Genomic DNA, 17,348 nt, shown 5'->3' with positions numbered 1-17,348 from the left:
CTTTCTACAAGAAGCTTGTCCTAGATGTCCGTTGGATGTTCTCTGGGCCCCCTAACCAGTTTGCAGGACCCTGAGGATGGCACTACTCCAGGATAGAACAGACCTATGTCTCTATCCCTGATACCTCCCATCCCACCCCACTTTGGCCAGATCCTCTTGTACACAGCACACACAACACACACGAGTAAATGCCCGGCACAGAGCAGGCAGCTGTCTATTCTTCCTACCTTTACGCATATTCTTTGCATTTAGAATTTTCTGTGCTAAGACAGAAGCCCTGGGTTCTGACTCCCAAGCTGGGGCTGTGTCTGTACAACTCCCAGCCTCACCAGGCTAAGAACTCTAAGAGGTGAAATGGCCTTGGGTTAAAATGGGGGCGGGGTGGGGCAAGAGATTAAGTCAGATACACAGAGTAACCTTCTGACCATCAAGAAGCTGGGTTCAACAGCTGGCTTAGGGAGAGGTGCTCCGTCCTGGGGACCCAAGGTTGCCACTGCTACTTTCCCTGGCCACCTGGGCTGCCATCTGTTAATGCAGTCACTGTGCGTCCTCATACCAACTCGCTCACTCCTTCCCTCACATGCTGAAAACCCCACCTACCTATGCCTCCATGCATGGATTCATGGCTCCCCACTTGCTAGTCCCTGGATCATTTATGCATCTCTTTGCTCATCTACCTGTTCAGCTCATTCCGCTCTCTGTGGCCAGGTCCTGTGCTGGGGACCCCAACCGGGGTAAGACCGAGCTCCAGCGCTCAGAAGAGACATGGTCTGTAGACTGCAGTCAGGCTGTGGACACAGAGGTCTCTGGAGAGCACTCTGCTCACGTCCCAGGCTGAAGGTGAGGGATGGGCACCCAAGGGAGGCCTTGCTCAGAACGCCCAGATGTGGCAACAAGACATCAGTGTGTGTTCTCTCGGGAGCCCACGGGGTACACGGCAGAAGGGGCTCGCCCAGCTCCCCTCTCTTCTAGCACTCATTTCAGAGACAGAAACACGAGGCTGAGACTGGGTTAAAGAAGTCAGAAGCGCTGGCAGGTCAGGGGCCAGGGCCCTCCCTGGCTCTCCACGAGTTCCACCTGCCATTTCTGCCACACCTACCTGGAAGGAGCCCAGCCCCAGCTCAAACACAAGCCTCTCCCTCTTGCTGACGTTCTCCGGGGAGAAGGCGAATACCGTGTAGTGGATTCCAAATAGCGGGATGAGCAGCAGGGTGGACCGGGCTAGCCGTCTGTTGGGAGAGAACAAGATATTGTTCTGGGGAACTGCCAAGTCTTGATGCTGGAACCAGGGAGGGCAGAGACGCCGGTCCCAGCTCCCTGCTCTCCCCCAGGGCTGGGGCTGCTGTCCAAGACCCTCTTGCGATTCTTTCCTAGAAAGAATGGGGCCTGGGACGAATGGTGGCCAACAGAGCAGGCCTTCCAGAACTCCCTGGGAGGTTCTCGGGGGACATCCCATCCCTCTAGGCCATGTCCGTATCCTGTAAAGTCACTAAAAATGCACAAGGGAGTGTGTGATTGACAGACACCCCTTGTGGGAGGCGCAAACCCCCTGGGAAAAGTGAAGTCAGTGCAAATAGAGGGATTGGATTCAGAAGGCTTGAATGACATCAGGGACCCTCAAGCAAAGCAAACCCTCTCCTGCTCTGGAAGGAAGTTCCGCGTGCCTAAAAAGACAACCCCCTAAGGGGCCACAGAGGCAGTGGGCTTTTCTGAGTCTGGGGTTGCCAGGACACTCATGGAAAGTGATGGGGAAGTGTAGCCCAGGGTGGGGCGGGGGGGGGGGGGGGGCGGGGGGAGAGGTGCGGTGCTCAGTGGGTGAGACCTAGGAGGGATCTTAGGAAGGATTTACTGACACTGGGAATAAACAAGCACCAACTAAGCCAGAGGAACCTGCCACCAGGGAAACAGTCAAGAGAGAGGAGGCTATCTGCTCGGAGCTTGTGGGTTAAAAAGAGACAGGACCAAAGGGACTTCTGTGCCCCCTGAGGCTGCTGGCCATTGGCTGCTAAGCCTAGTGGGTGGGGCTCTGCTCTGATGGGCAGGGGCACAGAGCTATGGTATGACATCTGGAGGGTAAATATTGCATATCCTTGTGGGTCCTCTTCTATCAGAAGGGGTACTCCCAGGGAGTCTCCAAGAGTAGCACCCCATCTTCGCCCACCCCAGTGTACTGGCTCCCTCTGGATCTTCTGGAAGAGCCAGCCCTGCCCTGCAGGTGCAGTCTGCCCCCTGGGCCATCGGAGTTGGGGATAAGTGGGAGGTTCGGCTCCCCTCCCTCTCAGTTATTGTCCACAGGGATGGACAGCCGGGTGTGGGATGGCCCTTTGAGTTGGGGCAGTTACATATGTACCCTGTCCTCTTCCCCATCCCAGCCTTTGTGAGAGAGCATGTTCTGTTACATGTGGGGGCTCCAGATTTTAGGAGAAGGTGAATCCATGGAGTCTGAGTGAGGCCCTTGGCTTCCCAGTTTCAAATGAGAGGGAAGGAAGGAGGGAGGGGGAAGGGAAAAAAGAAAAGCAGAGAAGGCGACACAAAGGAAAGAGGAAGGGTAGCCTAAGAAGACCTTCAGGTGGACCACCACTCAGCTCTGGAAGGAAGAAGCCCCCCAGAGAGCCAGTGCCCATGCCTTCCATTCCTGCTCACAGGCAGCCCATTCTGTAGGACCCAGGTGCCCCAGAACCAGAGCTGGAGCCAACAGGATGTGAGGAGGTCCCACTCTGAGGCCAGGTGTGGTTCTTGAGTGGTCTATCCTCTCTCAGACTGTGGCTCCTTGGAGGTAGGCATGGTGCTTATCAGTTACCTTCCCTGGCCAGCACCCAGCACATGCCAGGCTGGGGGCTTCCCGCTCAGAAGGCACCTGCCTGCCCGTGAAAGGGTAAATGAATGTCCAGACCGTACGAAAGCCTCAGAGCTCTGAAACCTGACCACGACCCGGGGCTCGGGTCCTATTCATCTCTGTGCATCCAGTGGTTAGCACCAGAGGCAACAGGGAGTGATGGCTGAAAAATGAAGGTCCAAAAAGGAGAGGCAAGTAGCCTGGAACTGAGGTATGTGGGCGCCTGGGAAACCACTCTGCAACCCTGCCTAAAGGGGTTACTTTACAAGTGAAGCTTAATTGAAGGGGCTCAGGAGGGAAGGCAGCCCTGGGGCGTGCCTGTTGTCCCTGCCCTCCTCCTTCCCTGCCTCCTCTACACACGTGGGCCTGTTTGCAGGGACTTGACCCTACAGTTCCAAAGTGTCTTGGAAACCAAAAGGCCAAGCCTCTCCAGCTTTCATGGTGGCAGTGGATGGATGGGCCCATCGTGTGAGAAGCAGGGCTCTTTCAGACACGAGCTCAGGTCCTTCCAACTTCCTGGCCATGTGGCAAATGGCAGCAAGGGCAACACTTTTCCTCCCTGGTGGCCCTGTAGCCGTCCCCTGGAATGGACGGGGACTTCTGTCAGGGACCCAGGGCATCCCGGTGACCCCTTTGGTAGACAGGGCAGAGAGGGCAGATGAGGAGGCCACTAGGGCCCATACTTCTGGGACCTCTCTACTTCAGAGCTGACCAGAGGTCATGGAATAGGGACATATGGTGTGAGCCTTGGGACCCCTTGGAGGTCAGTCACAGAATCACCCTATGATCTGGTTAAGCCACAGAGACAGTGACACAGGCCTCGGCCTCTGTCCTGTCCAAAAGAGGCATGAATGGGCAGAGAGCCTAAAAAATACCAAGAAGACCTTCCAATTTGGTCAGAGCTGCCCAAATTACAGTGGGCTCCTCCACTTCAAGCAATTTCCAAGTTAAGACTGAGCTTCACTTAGAGACGCCAATTATGTGACCTTGAGTGAGTACTTCACCTCTCTGCGTTCAGTTTTCTTATCTGTAAAATGGCGTTTCTACAAGAACCCATCTCATAGGGTCAGTGTGGGGATTAAGCCACTTGGCACATGAAGCGTGAGTGAGGTTCCTCAGGGTGAGGGTCCTGTCCCGTGCAGGGGGACAGTCTCTGAGAACTCAAGCTCTAAGGGTCTTAGAACTTGATTTGGCAGCTGCAAAGACGAGCCCAGGGAAGTGGGGGATTCTGGGAAGACCACACATCGGGGCGGCTGCAGGAGAGGCTTCCAGGCCTCAGCCCTGCCACTCCATCCCCACGACCTCCCCCCACCCCACCCCACCCCGCCCCGAGGGCCTCGAGGCTGCAGAGAACTCACAAGACACACAGACAACAACATGCAACAGTGCAGAAAGGGCCGGGCTGGAGGCGTAGGCTCGCTCTCCGCTCTCGTCCAGCCGGCGGGATGCAAGCTCCGGGCAGCGGCAGCAGCATGCGGCCCCCTCCCCTCCGGGCCTCCCGGCCACAGCCACGCCACGCACACTTACAGAGTTATGGTGGACAGTTCTGACATCTTGCAAGGGTGCTGCTGAGCCCGCTGTGGCTTGCAGTAGCATTTCTGCACGCAGCTGCTGGGTGTGACAAGATCAGCACTTCTGTCAGCTGGGGGCATCGGGCAATGAAGAAACTGAGGTGGACCTGGAGCGACAAGGCTCAGGGGAGGGCAGAGGAGCCCAGGGATGGAGACAGGGCTGGGGCAGTGACATGGAAGAGGATGAGGAAGCCAGGGGCCAAGACATGGTCAGCTCTGGACACAGAAATGCATGCCCATACGTGTACAGGTGTGTGCACGAACACACGTGCACGCAACGAGCGCTCACGCTGGGTCCACAGACAGGTAAGGGGAGCTGGCGGGAACGTGTGTTCTGAAGGTGGGGGCGGGGCTGGGTCTCAAGCACGGGCCCCAGAAATTGGCTGAGTCAGGTCCAGGCTCAGAGCACGGCCTTGTCGGAGGTCACTCAGCCAGGTGGGCAGCCGGAAACACATCCCGTGGACCTCGTGCTGCCTAGCCCGGGCCCACCCAGCCTGAATCAGGCCAGTCCTGGGCTTGGGTGTCCACTGGTCTTTCTCCTCTACACCTCTCACTCTTCTGCCTGCACCTCGTCCTCTCTGAGCCCCCAGGCAGTTCAGTGCGGGCATACGGGGTGGGGGGAAAAGAGGCGGGATGGCTGGAAGAGATTGTTAATTGGTCTCGATCTGCACTGTCCAATAGGACAGCCACTACCCATCGGCAGCTATTGGAATGAAAATTAAATCAAATTAGAAATCCGCTTTCCTCCGTTCCCCTAGCCACCTTGCCAGGACTCAACGGCCACGTGCAGCTAGTGGCTCCCATACTGGAGAGCACAGGCTAGGGCACTGCTGTCCCTGCTGAGAGGTCTACAGCACAGCGCTGGGCTAGACTTTCTGAAGTTCGAAGGGCAGGGGCTGAAGGCTGAGAAGGGCACCTTTTGGTACCGCCCCACTGCCTGCAGAAACACCGAGGCATCCACAGGTGAGCCCCGGGTTAGCCCTACTAGCCTGGGTGAGGCACTGAGAAATTCCACCCCCTCAGAGAGGTCAGGCGGAATTTCCGTCTGTTCTAGCTCATCACGGTCCTGCTTCTGCGTGGGTGGGGACAAGCCACAGACACTTCTTCTCCTTCTCTGATAAGCATGTAAGACATGGATGAAGAGCTGTGTTCTCTCATCAGACCTCAAAAGAGCAGCCTCCCTCATGAACCCTCCTCAGGCACCATGAGGTATCGAGCTCCTGGCACCTGCTGGTGAACGGATCTATCTGCAGGGATCTGATACACATGAGAACAAATACACATGAAGAGACCAGACCTTGGGCATTCACTGATTTGTAATCTATGATTCCCGATCTTTGAGAGGAAGTCTGAAGGTCCTTGACATGTGGAGACACGTCATTTTGCTGAGGCACGAATGTGAATCACACACTTCAAAGAGGAGGCAAGCCGAGGTCCACCCAGGACCCTTGCCACAGTCAAGCGTGGTGTTCCCACTTAACAAATGGCACCTCTCAGCTCACACCCCTCTGTGAGGGCACTACTGGCCCACTTTACAGACATGGGATGTGAGGTCCTGCGTGAGGCTCTGCTATCCAGATCAGCGGCATCAGTACCACCTGAGAGCTTCTTAGAGATGCAGAATCTTAGGTGCCGCCCCAGCCCTGCTGGCTCCGGATCTGCATTTTAACAAGGTCCCTAGGTGATCCACATACAACTCGAAGCTCTAGACACACTGTCATGAGGAAGTCCCATATTTGAGAAGTTTCTTCATGTGTCCTCAGTGAATGTCAAAGGTCTGTTTCATACACATACAAAGAGACAGATGGACACATAAGTATGCTTTTTCTCACAAATTAAAACAACTTAATTGGGAATTCGGGAATGGGAACCATTGTAGCCTCTAAATTTATTCTCTACCTGGTCCAGATTGAATGGCTGGCTACTTTCTCCTACAGCCAGTGGCCTGATCCCTCAACCATGGCCTGGCTGAGGGCCCAGGAACCCAAACCTCAGATGCCACCCCGTCCCCACCAGGCTTAAGCCCTCACCCTGAATTTTAAAGCTTCAGCTACTCTCTTCTGAGACTGTTCCGTCTCTGAGCTCCCAAGTTGTTGTCCCTGACCTTCCTGGGCCCTGGACACAGTAAATATAGACTCCTCTGATTTCCTTAGAGGCCACTTAGTTAGCTGGGAGATCAGACCCCTCGTAAAGATGTGGGTCTCGGACGGGGAAGGGTAAACAAAGTGGGGGGACCTGATGCCCGGGAGGCCTCTTGGGAGAAGGATCTGGGGAAAGAGGTAAGTGGCCTTCTTCCCAAATACTCCACTTCTCCCAAACCTTCAATGGCTCTGTGCAAAGGGACCCACTGAAATGACACAAGAGAGGGGCAGAAAAGCCAGATATAGATGTGAGAAAGGAAGACATGTCATGACCTCTAAAAAGTCACTACAATTAGTGAAAGGAATTTAATCAAAAGGAAGACATAAACCCAGACTGGCTGGTGAACTCAGTTCTGATTTGGACCCAAGGGAGGATAAGACATTCAGACAAGGGTGCTGGGCGGGAACTGAATCAGAAGGCTGGAGATCCCCATGGCAGGTGCAGGGCCCACGGCTGCATTTGGAAACCAGGAAGCCCTGGCTCCCGGGCCTGGTTCTGCCAAGGCTTTGCTGTGTATCTGCAGGAAGGTCAAAGCCACTTCCAGGTCTCACCACTTCAGTCTGTAACCCAGGGAGGCAGCACATGGTTTCTTCGACCCCTGTTTTGGTCACAGGCTAAACTCCATGGAAGCTTTGGAGCTTTGGTGACTTTTGTGTGCAAAGCTGCTGTAGCCCCAGGAAATGCCCGACAGAATGTTAGACCCCCATCCTGTGGTGGTGGGGCAGCTTTGAGGCAGCACCCCTCTCTATTTCACCTTGTTCCTAGTGATCACTGAAGCACTGAGATAGTTGGCAGGCCTACAGAAGGTCTCAGTCTGAACCGAACATTCTCCATAGGGTCTCTCATGATGGCAAGATGCTGTAAAGCCCCAGAACCCTGGCCCAGCCCCCAGGCAAGCGCTGCACACCATGCTGGTACTCTGGCCGGAAGCTCAGCTCAGCTCAGCAGATCTTGGAGCTTCTCTGCCCACCTCTCCCTCCTCCCCCACCACTGAGGACAAGCTCACCCTCTGTGCCCCCTCCCCAGCCTGGGGGGTCAGGGCACCTGAGCTCAAGGCTTTGTCTAGACACTGACTTGCTGGGTGGTCTCAGGTGGGGTCACTTTCCTTCTCTGGGACTCAGTTTCTTCATCTGCAAAATAGGAGTAACCATTCCCCCGCTGCTGATCCCTAACAGGAGTTGTGAGGACGGGGCCCTCCTAGACAGAGAAGGGGTGCTTTGGAAGTGGAAAATGGAGCCCCATGTGAACTGGAAGCCTTAGGCTGTGGGCTGAGTTCCTGGACTGATGGCTTCCTGGCTGCATTTCTGCCAGTACAGAGCCTGTCTGTGGAGTCGAGGTCATCCTTCAGACGCTGGGTATGTCACAGCCCTGCTATCTACATCATGGTATCTGCTCTCATCTCCTTCCTTCACCCAAGGGGCTGTGCAGACCTGCTCTGCAAGGTCCCTGAGGGAAATACAGATGGGGGTTCTCTCCCCGAGCCCAGACCCAGCTTCCAATGCCCATCCTGTAATGGAGAGACAGCTGGGAGTGAAGCCAGCTCCTGGAGACGGTCTCAGCACAGTCCATGTCTGTGTGGGAACTCACCCTCCCTTTTCTGAGCCAGCCGGCTTCTCGCAAAGCTAAGGGCAGGAAAGAGCAGACTAACCCTGATCCCAGCCTCAGGCTGAGCCCTAACCCCCACCCCAGACCACAATGAGCCAGAGCACATGCCAAGCCCTGACCCAGGCCCACACTCCACGCCTGGCCCCTGCCCAAGTCCTGGTGCCGGCGACTCATTTCATCAGGAGCACCAGGTGAAAGAGTGTGGGTGGCTCAGTGCTACCACCCCCTGCGGGGGTCCAAGCCTCCAACAGAAGCGCCATCTCAAACCCTTATCATCTAAGCAGCTGGAACCAACCTACAGGAAAGGGAGTGAATGCTGGTCTGAGGGCACAGGCAGGGGGTCCTCTCGGGCTTTCTTGGGGACTCCCAGGCTTAAATTTGTTCTGGAAACAGAGGAAAAAATCGGAAAGCTGTTGTGGGCAGATCTGAAGGGGCCTCTCCGCCCCACACATAGCTCTGGTGGCCCAAGGGGACTCAGGCACAGCCCTGAAATCTCCTCTCCCACCAGGTCCTGCCCCTTCCCATCCCCCCGATAGTCTCCCCTCCCCCCACAGCAGACACCTCCCAGCCCAAAGCACTCTGGGAGGGGGGCAGTTCTCTACAAGGCTGGATCCCATTGGGGCCGTTTGTTCCAGGAAGCCTTGCTTATACACTTATTGAACACCATCTCTCATCTGTCATTTCCTCGAGGACAGGAAAGATGGTGTAGTCAAGCTTAGAGCCAAGGGCTGGCGGCACCACAGCTATGGCTTCACTTGCTCCTACTGGATTCATTGCACTACACTGACAACTAGTTCCCTCAGCTGTAAAAAGGGATGCTTACTCAGCCCACCAGATCACTGGGTGTTCGTGGGCACTAAATGTGCATGGACGGAGTTGCAAGTGTTGGCAAAAAGCCTGCAGTCCTCAGCAGCACCGTCTCCTTGATTATCCCTCACCTTCCACCAACAGGGTCTCCTTGACCCTGGAAACACTCATGTAGGTTGCTAAATGTCAGGGGATCAAGGGCCCCGCATCCTGTGTTAGCCCTCCCACCTGGCTTGCCAACCGCACCTGAGTTTTTTGTCTTTGGGGCTTGAGACTAGCACCAAAGACGATTCTCTGAGATTGCAAGGGGATTTTTTTTTTTGGTCCACAGCAGAAGCAAACCAACCAGCTGGTTCTTAAATGTACTTAAATGTATAAATCATTCTTACAAATGGTTGTCTATGCATTAGGAAGGCCGGACAGGATCCTACAGCTCCCAGTTTGGGAATATTTCGGAAACCCTGACCCCACACTTCCCTCCTACCAGACCTGGGGAGCTTCTGGCTGCCTACCACAAGATGTCTTAGCTGGTGAAGTGTGCGTTGGGGTCAGTAGAGTGTCCTTATTAGGTTGCAGTTGGACCCCTGTGTGTGTCCCTGTGGGAGGGAAGGAAGGGGGAGCCTCCCAGAGAAGAGATCCCAGAAACCCCAGAAGAAGAAACCCTTCCCAGCAGCAAGCAGAGAGTAGGGGGACCAAGGCTGGAGCTCAAAGGAAAGAAAAGGCCAATTTAGCTACCAGTAGCTTCAGATGTCAGAAACAACTGCATGGGAGGCATTCGGCCCTAGAGCAGTCCCCCGTGTGGCTAGACATAGGACATGAGAGCTGACGCCAGACAGGGAGGTGAAGGGAGCGGCAGGGCTCGGTTTTGTGGGTGCTAGAGACTAAGGTAGGAATGATCCCTCCTACCTTAGTTAGTCACAGGGAGCCAGTCCCACTGGTCCCCTAGTGCAAGGCCTTAGAGACTTTATGACTTATATGCATGACAAATTTTTGACTACATAAACACATACAGATAAGCAGAGGTTGGTAAAAAAACAAAAACAAAAAACACTTGCAAAAACATGAAAAAAAAAAAGACAGTAAATGGACACCAAAAAAAAAAAAAAAAAAAAGGTAGGGGGTCTTTTCCAATGAAATGTAATCATCCTCAAATGCAGGGGAAACAAGGCTGACCAAGCCAGGCCCTATGCAGATCCCCCAGCCCCACGGGAAGGACTTCTACAAGGCAGGCGCCCAAGCTGACCACACAGACCCAGGGCAAGTTCTACATCTCTGGGGAAGCCCTAAGGATCTGGGATGGGTCTCTGGGTAGTTCCTGCCACACCGTCTATCCAGGAGAATGGCCGGTGGGGAGAACCCTCTGGTGGGGTCTCTCTGCTGCTCTACTTGTCCACTGGCAGCCTTCAAGGTTCTGAGCCCCATTGGGTTGGAGTCTCCAATGAAAACAGGACCAAGCCCCCACTGACGCCATGAGAATACCTCAGCTCCTTCTAATCTGCTCTTTTCTTTAAAAACTAAAGAGGCAACACATATGGCTTCCACCTTGCCCATGGACAGACCCCAGAGAATGCCCTCAGACTTTCTGTGCCCATCTGACCCCACCAGCCAACCACAGGGGTTCGTTTTCCCCCCCTCCCCCAGCAGCAGCAGTGTCCCCACACCCCACACACCCAGCTGGTCATTCTCCTGATCATGAGGCAAGAAGGGTGAAATGGAAGCTTCCTGGTCTGATTCAGAATAAGTGGAAGGCTGGGAGAGGGGTGGCAGAGCAAGTGGGGCAAGCTGTTAGGGACGTGACTGCAAAAAGATTTGTAGGAAGCAAAGCCAAACAGCCATGGAGGTGGAGAAAACCCTGCACTCAATGGTAAGTGTTGCCTGGGGAACCCCAGCTATGTCAAACATATCAGCTGTCCCTCTGGTCAGGGAGGAGGGAGTTATAGAAGGAAGACCAGACCCGAAGATAGAGCTTCCCTGAAAGAAGGTGGAGAAGAGAAAGAATCCCCTCTTCCAAGAGCCAGCAAGAATGTCCACCTGGTTCGCTAGTCGGGGCTGAGCAACTTGCTCAGCCCCACTGGGCTGGGGTGGGGACATCAGGCAACAGTGCATCCAGTGGCATTCATGAACTTCCCACAGAACCAAGATCCCCAAAGGAAATCCAACTGCGAAACAACTAAGACCCTAAGTACCCTAAGGAATCTGGTGTCTTCCATATTGCTTTTCCTCGTGTGACACAGGGTCTGACCATCTCTTCCTCTCTCTCTCTCTTCCCTTCCATGTAATCACCATGTGGATTAGCTCCTGGGCTGGCTAAAGGATAGGCAAGGCAACTACATTTTAAAGGCACTTTGATCAGAAAGAAGTCTTGCAAATGCCGCTGCTGGTTTACCCTGTCAGCAAAACCTAGGCCTTCTCCTGTGACCTCAGTGCAGGGCCCACATAGCTGTTGGAAGTGACTATGGCATTCACACAATGGTACTTACAAGTAGATGCTGGACTCGTTGCCTCCCATGTCTGGAGACTGAAGTTTCTGCACGAGGATGACGATGATGCCAATGAAGAGCACAAAGTTAACCTGAAGAGCAAAGAAAAGACAGAAATGATTCTGGGCAAAGACTTGCCAGAGCTCTCGCCTCTGCATGGACTGTTGCTGCCCCAGAAGGACCCTCTCTGATCAGTCAAAATCCCATCTAGGCTTAGAATCCAGGATGGCAACGTGAGAACACTTGTTTACCTCCCATTTACTATTGCTGAAATGACAGAAGAGATAGAAGAAAAAGAGTTTCATAAGAGTACTGAGAAAAACTGAGTATTTCTGGCTCATGACTGAGCCAGAAAAGTAGGCAATTTCTAGAAGAGAAAGCAAATCGGATCGGGGTGATGGAAAACAATGCCAAACAGACAGAGAAGAGGCTCCTGCCGAGGTGAGAGCTGTCCTCTGGAGAAACTCCAAGCTCAGAGTAACTGAACATGGGGAACCAGAAAGGACAACCATAAGTATTATTAATTAAAAAGCTGCCTGGGAACGACAATGACAGCATTTACCTTCAGATGAAGATCAGGGACAAAATCTCTGTAAACAGAAAGGGGAGGACAGGGAGCAAACTAATAGAAACAAGGTGCAATGAAAGGACCATACAGTGACATCATCTGGATGGAGCCAAAGCAGTGCCTGGAGAAAAGAAAAAGGCAGAACGTGACACTAACTTACTAAAACGTAGTAAATATCGACAATAATATAATGAAGCATTCAAATCAAAAGCTAGGGGGAAAGTGCCACAATTTAAACTTACACAAGAAGGAAATTAATAAAGATAAAAATGCATTATAAAGAAATAGGAAAAAGGTAGACAGTCAATAAAAACTTTATTTGGGGGCTTTTTTTGTTTGTTTGTTTCCACAGATCAATTAGAATGATAAAACATGCTCTATGACGTCAGGGTTCTCTCAATGATCTCCACTACAAGCCCAGCGTCTACACAGTACCTGGAATTCAGCACAGAACACTGTTCACTGCCAATGTTAGTCGATCCAAAAGGAGAAAATACAACTAAACAAATTTAGGGATCAGAAGGAGGACAAGACAACAGATGTATAGAATATTTTAAATCACAAGGGAAAATCAAACAAAATGGGAAAACAGAAATTAACAAAATCGAATCAAGAAGATATAGAGGGTGCCCGAGTGGCTCAGTCAATTGAGGGTCTGATTCAAGTTTCTGCTCAGGTCATGATCTCGTGGTTCATGAATTTGAGCCTTGTGTGGGGCCCTGTGCTGGTGGCATGGAGCCTGCATGGGATTCTCTTTCTCCCTCTCTCTCTGCCCCTCCCCTGCTCTCTCTCTCTCAATAAATAAACTTAAAAAAAGTTAAAAGAAGATGTGGAAAATCTGAGTAGAGCAATGTCCTTAGGAGAAATTTAAATAAACTAATCAAAGATGGATGCATTAAAAGGCATTAAAATGCAGATAACTTTACAGACCAGTTTCTTAATACCTTCAGGGAAGATGTAACTTACAAACTACCTCATTTGCTTTTGTTTAAAAGCAAATAAAAAGAAAACCTCACAAATTACTTATTAGGCTAACAAAACTCTACTCCAAATCCCGGACAATGAAGAAAGCATATAAATACACACACACACACACACACACACACACACACACACACACACCACATACCACACACTAGAGAACATACAAAGAACAATGCAAAAACTACAAACAAAATGTTAACAAATAGAATTTAGCAGTGTATTAAAAGAACAAACAGATCGTGTCCATAAAGGTTTTACACCGGAAGTTCAGGGGAAAAAAAACAAATCTACTAATATTTGTTACATTAACAGATTAAAACAATAAACTACCGTTATCCCCCATAAGATCGGTGAATAGTTCAGTAATCAAAACATCAACAAAGACATGAGAAATGAGCACTCTTGTATTCTGTTCATTTGATATCTATGAAAATGTTAAGTGTACGTACCCTTTGTCCCAGAAATTCCACTCCTAGAGATTAATTCTAAAAGATATATTCACACATATTCAAAGATACACACAAATATATCCATTGTAGCATTGTTTATTAGGAAGACAAATTGGAATATTATAAACGTCCATCACGAAGGGAAGGGATCACTCCAGAAAATGTTTCCAAAACATATTGGATTTCCTGATTTTTAAAAAATACACACTAAAACAAGCCAGGAATAGGAACTTTCCTAGTTCAATGAAGAATAACTTCCCAAAACTATATAGCAAACACCATCCTCATCAAAACCTAGGAATAAATGATATAAATACTAGAAAGAGTAAAATTATTTTCATTTACAGATTATGTAATGTTCTACCTAGAAAACCCATGAAAACCAACTGAAAAGGGACAGGAACTAATAAGAGAGTTTAAAAAGGTAACCAAGAAAAGGTAACCAAAAATACACAATAACTAATAGTTTCCCTATTAGTAACCCATTAGAACATACAATGACAGAATGAGTCCCAGATTCAATACAAGCACAGAATGGAAAATACCTTGCAGGTAAATTGGACAAGACAACTAAAAAGCTATACAAATGACTCTATGAGAAAGGCTGAATAAATGGAGAATCATGTCATGTTCTTGGAGAGGAAGATTCCATATTTTTAAGAAAATCACTTCTCCAAATTAATTTATAAATTCAATGCAATTTCTCTAGAACTCTTGACCAGACTCTTTTTTTTTTTTTTTTTTTTTTGCAATTTGACAAGGATATTTGAAAGTTCACTTGAACAAGTAAGTGTGCAAGAAAATTTTGAAGGAAAAAAGAATAAAGAAAGGGATATTAACATACCAGATCTCAAAACCTGCTACCAGGTTAATAATAACAAACACAAGAGGGCATTCACCATGGAAATAGCCTAATAGATTAGTAATATAACATAGAAAGTCTGGAACTAAATACAAGAAGAATGTATTGAATGTTCATGATAAAAGTAACATTTTAACATAATAGAGAAATGATGGTCTATTTAATAAAAAAAATTAAAAGGGTGGAATGTCTATCCAACTGGGGGAAAAAAAACTAAGGAAGATTAGATATCATTTCAGATTAGACAAAGAAATAAAAATTTAGCTTGACTGGGGTGCCTCAGTGGCTCAGTCCGTTGAGTGTCCGACTCCTGATCATGGGTGAGATCATGACCTCACAGTTTCATAGGCTAACGTCAAGCTCTGTGCTGACAGCATGAAGCCTGCTTGGATTCTCTCTCTCTCTCTCTCTCTCTCTCTCTCTTTCTCTCTCTGCCCCTCCCCCACTTGTGCGCGCTCTCTCTCTCTCTCTCTCAAAATAAATAAACTTTAAAAAATTAGCTAAATTAAGGACATATATATAATAATCCAACCCACAAAATTGTTATAAAACAGTTAATACTTTTATATCCTAGGATGGGAAAAGACTTCCACAAACAAGAAATAAGTTTCAGAATTCATGAAGACAAAACCTGATAGTTTGACTGTAATAAAATTATGCAGTCTTGTAAACACACTTACAACGTGTTTAACCGACAAAGCATTACTATCTTTCAAACAGTTAGAAAGACAAGTGATCAAAGCAAGTAAAAGAAAAACGAGCAAAAGAAATAAACAGGTAATGACCAGAATAAAAACAAATTTTCAATGAGTGCTTGCAAAAAAAATACTTCACTGCACCAGCAATGTGGAGAGATTCACGTTAAAACGATGAGCTACCATTATTCCCCAGAAGAGTATGCAAAAATGTAAATGTTTGATATTTTAAGTGCAGACAATGATAAGAGATACTCGTTCCGACCCAGCAATTCCATTTCTAGAGATTTATTCTAAAGAAATACTCATGCTCAAAATTATGCACACAACTGCTCCAAGTAGCATATTTTGTTATGAGGAAAAATGAGATAATACAAACGTCCAACACTAGTGGGATAGCTAAACAACTTGTGTATCCATGTTCCAGAATATAATGTAGCCATGAAAAGGAAAGAGGATGGTTTATAATGCGACCTCTGTATTTCTCCTCTTCTCCTGTTTTCTGCCCAGGCCCTGTCTCTTCCCCCCTCCTTGTCTCAAGGATACTCACCATTATGGAACCAACCACAGGGCCTTTGATCACCCACCACAGAGCTGTGTTGTCATTCATATCCCAGCAGCTGAAAGACAGAGAGAAAGAAGAGAGATTATGCTCAGGGCTGGGATGCCCACAGGACAATGCCCCTGGCCCCACTGTGGCACTTTTCCCCTACAGCGCTCTGAGGAGGGGCTGGCTGGAAAGAAAGTGCTCAGGCATGCTGCAGACCCGAGCCCAGTTCTGGTTCTTCTAGTGCCCCAGGCCTTCCCTCTGCTCCCTGTCAAGGCAGGAAGTGGAGCACAAGAGTTGGAGTCACCAATGGGCTCCTGGGCAAGGGCCGTGTTCCCCCTTCAGGCCCAGGGCTTGTGGAGGGGTGATCTCACCCCCAACACTCTTCCTCCTCTCCCTGAAAGGAAAAAAGACACTCAGAGCTGGGCCCAAAAGTAGAGAGGGACTCCGAAGCCCTGCACATTCTCACTAGGTTCTGGCTGAGATTTGACCATGTGATCCACCTGTGGTAGGGTCAGGGTGTGGGGGTGGGCAGTCAATGTTAGGTCAGAGCAGCCACTGAGGCCCGTCGGGGCTCTCGCCCTGGCCCTCGGGTATGTACTCACCCTGTGTTGTCGAGGTAGAGCCTCAGCACAGCCCACACAGACACACACACAGTTGGGGTCCCTGGGAGAGTAAGAAAAGAAGCTCGGTGATAACAGGAAAACCCACGGGCCCTGGGTTCCCCTCAGATTTGAGGCTCCCAGAAGATGCTGTCCCCACTCAGACAGGGGGTTCTGACCCATGGGGCAGGTCTCCCTTTTAGATCTGGAGTCTTGGGGACCCTAAGTGCCTCCTGGGGGTTCATGTAACCCGTAAGACCCTGGGCTATCTCACTTCTCAGAAGGACTCCTGAGCCTATCACCTCTTTCTGATGGTGGGTTTCTATAGGCAGGAAGAGCAAGAAAGGGTCCAAGAACCAGAAGCACACCATCAGCTGCAGGGCAGGACAGCGCCTCCCTCCTCTGACCTAACACACCCTGACTGCGGGACCAAGGACGTACCTGGCCATGAGGCCTGAGCCTGTCCAGGCCACAGCCAGTGACCTACCCCAGCCTATAATGGTGTACCAGTAGAAGTATCTCCTCTCAGGGAAGAAGGTCTCCACCAGCAGGGTGAAGAGGTATAGGCCCTCGATGAACAGCCAGAAGTAGTTGGACACGACACAGTAGTGGAAGAAAACCATTATGGCCTTGCATTCCACCTGCAAAGAGGGCAGGGAGGGTGAGGGAGGCATGAAGCTCCCACTGCTGGCCCCCACCCAGCCCTGGAAATCCAGCCCAACAGGACCGGGTAGAATCCTGAAGGCCCTACAGCTCTGACATGCTGGGATTCAAACACCCCATGGGGCTGAAAGACTCAACATTCCTGGATTCGAAGAGTTAAAAATGTAGCATCCTATGATTCTGGGTCGAAGCTGCCCATAGAGGCAACTCTACACATGCCAGAAAAGAGTTGGGCCGGGGGCGAGCACAGGACTCTCTCCCCTCCCCAGGCTCATTCTCCCAGGTCTTTCCTGCTCTTTCTCCAGCCCCTCCAGGTAAGGTGGATACAGAGGACCCTGCAGGAGGCTCCTTGGTAAAATAAAGGTTTTGGACATCAAGGGGGAGTGCTCTTGGCCCCCAGAAATCTCAGAGAGACACCGCCCCCCCCCTGCCCCCGGCTCCAAGTATGCCCTCCTGGGTCAAGACCCTATGCTCTGGGATGTTCTTTCCATCTTATTCCATCAAAGCCTGTATTTTCTGCTTACCTCCAAAAGGTAT

General features: G+C 50.4%; 1 protein-coding gene across 7 annotated transcripts in view; it reads right to left on the bottom strand.

Annotated features, from left to right (window-relative positions):
• The window catches only part of ADCYAP1R1 (ADCYAP receptor type I), a 100,042-nt gene that overhangs the window by 6,571 nt on the left and 76,123 nt on the right, over window positions 1-17,348 (bottom strand). For 2 of the 7 annotated variants that reach the window (XM_053896961.1, XM_053896960.1), the window contains exons 10-16: window positions 16,636-16,789; window positions 16,152-16,212; window positions 15,550-15,619; window positions 11,442-11,533; window positions 8,454-8,537; window positions 4,364-4,447; window positions 1,100-1,229 (exon numbers count right to left, since the gene is read on the bottom strand). In XM_053896961.1, the coding sequence (XP_053752936.1) occupies window positions 1,100-1,229; window positions 4,364-4,447; window positions 8,454-8,537; window positions 11,442-11,533; window positions 15,550-15,619; window positions 16,152-16,212; window positions 16,636-16,789 (675 nt within the window). The remainder of the gene's footprint in view (window positions 1-1,099; window positions 1,230-4,363; window positions 4,448-8,453; window positions 8,538-11,441; window positions 11,534-15,549; window positions 15,620-16,151; window positions 16,213-16,635; window positions 16,790-17,348) is intronic. The other 5 variants (XM_053896962.1, XM_053896963.1, XM_019443735.2 and 2 more) reach the window with 5 other exon arrangements.

This window comes from Panthera pardus, unplaced genomic scaffold (assembly GCF_024362965.1).
Source record: "Panthera pardus isolate Hobbes unplaced genomic scaffold, ASM2436296v1 HiC_scaffold_8, whole genome shotgun sequence".
NCBI classification, from domain to species: Eukaryota; Metazoa; Chordata; class Mammalia; order Carnivora; family Felidae; genus Panthera; species Panthera pardus.
This window is presented reverse-complemented; position numbering and strand designations above follow the sequence as displayed.